The following is a 5708-nucleotide window of genomic DNA, read 5'->3' as shown; positions in this document are numbered from 1 at the left end:
AGACGCATCTTTGCCTCCACTGATTCACTTGCAAAGTATTGAGTAAAATTATTTCGTTGCAGACCTCCTTTGAGTCTTTTTATTATCACTGCGACACACATAGTCCCCAGTTGGTAACATTGATTTCAAGGCCCTCCTAGATGAGAGACTGGCATTCCACTTAATGTCTATGTTCTATGCTGGCATGGATTGGAGAGTTATTAATGTAGAAATATGGTATCGTAGCTACTAACAGTTGAGGGTTGCGTAGTCTAGACGGCGTTTTTAGATTTCATTATTCTCTTTAACGCGGGCAAAGCCGGGTATTTCTGCTAGTATAAAATAAATAAAAATAGGTCAGTAGTCATTTTACTTGGATGCATTCAGTCTTACTGCTGATTACCCTTTCCCTCTTTTACTTGTTTTAATCATTTGACTACAGCCATGCTGCGACACTACCTTGAAGGGTTTTTTAGTCAAACAAATGAATCCAAAGACTTATTTTTTAAACCTCGTACTTATTCCATCAGTTTCTTTTGCCAAATCACTAAGTTATGGGGATGTAAACGCACCAACATAGACACAAAGACACACACATATACACATATACATACATACATTATATATATATATATATATATATATATATATATATATAATGACAAGCTTCTTTCAGTTTCCATCTACCAAATCCACTCACAAGGCTTTGGTTGGCCCAAAGCTATAGTAGAAGACACACTTGCCTAAGATGTCATGCAGTGGGACTGAACCTGGAACCATGTTGTTGAGAAGCAAACTTTTTACCACAAAGCTATGCCTGTTATCTTTGCAAATGAAAAATATTTTTATCTATTTCATATAAAAGATTAATCAAAATTTTACCTTTTGGATCTATGTTGACATAATTTCAGTAGTGCTGGCAAGTGTAAATTGGAGTCAACATCTTGATGTTCTGTTGTGTAATTGGCATTGAGGTATGAGACAAAACCAACCAAATTCTTTCCTTGGGAAATGTCTCTAGAGCATTTAAGTAAGAATCTAAAATAGAAGACAGTTACATTGATATAAAGTAAGAGAATACAAGAACCAAAAGCAAAACAAAAAAAAACATTTAAGAAAAAATATCCAGACACCTCCCCACTGCTGTATTCCCCTCCCCTCCTTCATGTACCTACCTACACACAATGTCCTTATTGAATCCCTTCCTCACAACATAACCTCCTAATACTCCCTCCCCCACCATGTGGCCACTTATTATATTCCCTCTCCACTCTTTCTGCAATCTTGTGAACTCACCCATTCACTCACCCTTTCTAATCCCTGGTCCACTTCACTGTATACACATCTGTATAACTCCCTGTAACTTAGGTGTACACCCCTTCCCCATCACATCTTCACCATCTCACTCTCTCTCCATCTAAAGTAACTATGTTTCTCTTCAAATGCAAGACACCTTTTTCTGTCTCTCAATACTACTCCCTGCACAGTTGACGGGGTCTTGTCCTGAAGTTACTTAGTGATCTCACTGGTGCTGGTGCCATGTAAAAAGCACCCAGTACTTCCTCAGATTATTTGATTTCTTTTGTAGCTCTTCATCTAGTTTTGTTGCAGGACATTCACTCTTAGATTTTTTTCAAAGTGTGTTTCCTTGAACAGAAGTATAAAAACAGCCTCTATGAACAATTATTTGTATCTTGAAGTACCCATCTAATATGATCTAATTACCTAAATAAAGGATTGGTACTACACCTGCTTACTTTGATATTGCCAGTAGTTTTGAGACAACTATCCTTGAAGGTTGTGCTGCTTTCTGTCTTCATTTTCTTTATTTTCCTATCCAATTACTTGTGCTTTTGCTAACCTTTTTTATTAGCTCAGCATAGAATAAGTGCTCGATGATTGAGCACTGTGACTATGTATACTCCTAGCTGAGACATCGCTACTATCTCCAGCAGTCAGGTGTCTACCATTATCAAGGTCAGAGAAAGCTGAAGTCATGTGATCTAGTAGTCTCAGCAGTGTTGATTTGTCTCCCACTAGCAATGTAAACAAGAATGCTTATATGCACCAAAAGACCATATGAGAGGTTTCCTCGTGGTAAATATCACAGTATTTTGTGTTCTAACAGATTTATATTATTTTTCACTATGTGTAGTTCAGTTCTGTGTTAGAGTTCCAGTTTCATCAGACCTTTTGGATCTATTTTAAAATGGGGGCCACATTTTTCATTAATGTTTTACGTAGTGTTTTTGGTACGGAAAGACTTTCAAACTTCGTATACTTATCTATTTTGTGTTATAGAACAGAAAAATATTTTTGTATTCGAATTTATTTCATGTAAAAAATTGTCTTATTTCGATAATTTCAACCAATCACTGACAAGTATTCAGTTGTTTACATTTACTCCTTTGGCTGATTAAGCGATGTAAAACGTATTTAATCTCCATACCTTCGTTTTATTTGCTTTTTTCATTTTGAATTTGCTTTAACCCTAACTCTAACCCTAGGGTTAGGGTTAGGGTTAATTGTTTCAGAATCGTTTGTTTATGTAGTCGGCACTTAATGTATATCGGCTGAATGGACGTCAGTGATTGGTTGAAATTACAGAAATACGACAACTTTAACATGGAATAACTTATGGATTTCTTTTTTTTTTTAAGAAGACTAATAGAAAAAGATGTTTTATATGACACATTCTACCAGTGTTCCAAGTTTCAAAGTGTTTCATTAATGAAAAATGTGGCCCCCGTTTTAAAAAAGATCCGACCCTTTTCCTTCAGAGTCTTTTTTTCAATAGAATTTATTTATTTTTCACTTTGTGTATAATATTTTTTATTGTGTCTTCTTACATGGTCCATCTGTGTTGTGTCTTCTTACATGGTCCATCTGTGTTGTGTCTTATCTGCCACTACGTGTACTTCGACTCCTCCTTGCCACTGATATGTCTCGCATTATGACGTATTATTTCTTTTCTTTGAGAATCACTAACAATTATTGCTACTTTGTTTTTCACCGCCTGAGTGGCCTTCGTGCGGGTGACACGTAAAAGCACCCACTACACTCTCTGAGTGGTTGGCGTTAGGAAGGGCATCCAGCTGTAGAAACTCTGCCAAATCAGATTGGAGCCTGGTGTAGCCATCTGGTTCACCAGTCCTCAGTCAAATCATCCAACCCATGCTAGCATGGAAAGCGGACGTTAAACGACGACGACAACTGAGAGTGAAATTTCAGTTCATTAAGAAATCTTTACATATGTCATTCAAATATGTCACCATCTATCTGAATTATCTTAATTCATATCATTTTTTCCCCCCTAACCTCACATTTTGTACTCATTCCAAATTTTGTTACTCAAACAAGGAAACTATTTTTTGCCAAGATTGGAATATTAACTTTTGTATTTCCACCCATACTTTGTTTTGATCAGTGTATTCTCTGTTTTCAGGTGATATATAGATATGTATATATAGATATATATACATATATATATACACACACACACACACACACACACACACACATATATATATATACAATTAATTTTGGACTACTATGCATAAGTCAATTAGTGTGTTTGAGTGTTGAGTAGAGCATTGGAACAGTTTGGGCTACCTGTTGTCATCCACAGTTCTAGTATATTTCTGTTGGATCTACTTCAGGAACCCTCCAGTGTCAGTTGGGGTAATTATATTAATCAAATGACAAGAAGATGGATTTGTTATTAAACCTTATTCTGTACAATGTTCATCCTGCTATCATCCCTTATTTGTTGGACCCTGTTGGATCCATTTTGCAGTCTGGATCTCATCAGGTACATTCATAGATAAAGTTGTGCTTCACTAAAGATCTTGAGTGCCAGCTGCCATACTGTTATATGCCCGTCTAGTTAGGGAATGAATAAAAAGCAAACGAGACTGCAGAAACGCAAAAATTCAAATTTCAAATATGAACGTGGAAATCTTGTATTCCTGTTTAGATAAAATAACCTAATTGGCTTTTGCTTTCATAACTGCTTGGGGGAAAAGAAAGGAGAAGAAAAGAAAGAAGAAAAATACAAGAAAAACAGGAAAAACAAATACTTAGTCATAGTTTTGTGTACATCCATACACACATATCCTACATACATTCATACATACACTCACACATACGCCCACTTGCACACTTGTCTATATGTATATGTGTATATATATAAATATATATATATATAGTTCAAATTTACAGAAAACAAAAGACAAAGACAGGTGTGGGAACAACAAGCAGGTGTATTCGTTTACATATTTTTTTTTTTAAGATATACACACAGATATACATATATGGGATCTTTTCAATCTTAGTCACAGATTTTTTAATTAATTTTTTTAACTAAACAGTTTGAAACTTCGGATACTGGTTGAATGTGTCATGTAGAACATGGTTTATTCTTAATGTTTTTGACAAAATTTTGTATTTTAGAAGTTATTTCGTGTTAATGTTGTCATATTTGGGTAATTTTAACCAATCAATGATGCGTATTCAGCTGAATACAGTTACTGCTGTTTATGTGTGTGTTTACTAAACCTGAGTACCAAACCATTAATCCATTAATCATTAATTAACAATGCTAACATTTTCGTTAATGATTTAACATTAAGTTAACTTTGGAAATCATTATCGGAGTAATTAACTTCCGTTACATTTAATGTCCATTAACTCAAGTTGCAGACAATCTTTAGGTTTAAAGACTTGAAGTCCAAGGGCCTCGTCTACTGCAGCCCTTTGGTTGACACACTTTTGGCAGCATCGATAAAAGGTTTAGGACCCTCCTGGAGGATGAGGAATGCCAGCTGGCTGCTACCTTCCACCCCAGGTTTTGCCTCATCTGGTTGGATAAGTATAACAACACCAAAGTCACCAAAGTGAGGAAAAGCATAGAGGGTAAGGTGAAGGAGGCCATAAGGTCTGACGAAGTGAGCAGCAACAGTGGAGGCAGCAACCATGAAGAGGAGGAGGATGCTTCAGTGGTGTCACCCAGCCAAAAGAGAGCAGCAGAAGCCACAGGTCACTCAAGGACAAGGCCCAGGATTTGGTCAAGACCTGGTTGGAGACCAACTCCAAGGATTTGCTGACAGATGCTGCCTTCATGGGTGAGCAAGTGTTGGTGGACTTGTTCATCAAAGTCGACACAGCCATCCCCTCCAGTGCTGCAGTGGAGCATTTGTTTCCTATGGGCAAGGACATCTTGAAGGCCAAGAGATAATCCGTCTGATGAAAACTTTGACATGCACCTCATGAACAAAATAGAGAATGAGAAAAAGAGTTTGGGTGGTTGGTATGTGCATTAATATATTTGAGGTTGGTATTAGGTTTAATGTATGGTTTGTGTAATCCTGTGATTACACAACAGACCAACTAGAGCGAATAACATTCTGGATCTCTGCTTCACGAACAATACGGACATCATTCATGATGTGAAAGTGACGCCGACATTAGTTTCGGATCACAACATAATAGAGCTGTCTATGTTTGGGCCGAAAGAAACCAGAGACATACAGCCTAAAGGAAGCACCCAAAATCTCTCCAATCTGAACTTCCACAAAGCGGACTGGAAATCGATTCAGAAAGAGATCCTCAGAGAGGATTGGCCAAAATGCCTCTCCACACCAGACATTGACATGAAACTAGAATGTTTCATGTCTACTGTGCAAGCCATATGCCAGAAATATGTCCCAGAGCACAAGGCCAGAACAAAG

At 37.0% G+C, this 5708-nt stretch overlaps 1 protein-coding gene across 2 annotated transcripts in view; it reads right to left on the bottom strand.

Moving 5' to 3' along the window:
• LOC106883939 (peroxisomal acyl-coenzyme A oxidase 1) overlaps positions 1 to 5708 on the bottom strand; it is a 48983-nt gene that overhangs the window by 10692 nt on the left and 32583 nt on the right. For both annotated transcript variants that reach the window (XM_014935089.2, XM_052966639.1), the window contains exon 10: positions 862 to 1017. In XM_014935089.2, coding sequence (XP_014790575.1) covers positions 862 to 1017 — 156 coding nt within the window. The remainder of the gene's footprint in view (positions 1 to 861; positions 1018 to 5708) is intronic.

This window comes from Octopus bimaculoides, chromosome 3, assembly GCF_001194135.2.
Source record: "Octopus bimaculoides isolate UCB-OBI-ISO-001 chromosome 3, ASM119413v2, whole genome shotgun sequence".
NCBI classification, from domain to species: Eukaryota; Metazoa; Mollusca; class Cephalopoda; order Octopoda; family Octopodidae; genus Octopus; species Octopus bimaculoides.
Note: the sequence above shows the minus strand (reverse complement) of the source record. Positions and strands in the feature narration are given on the sequence as shown.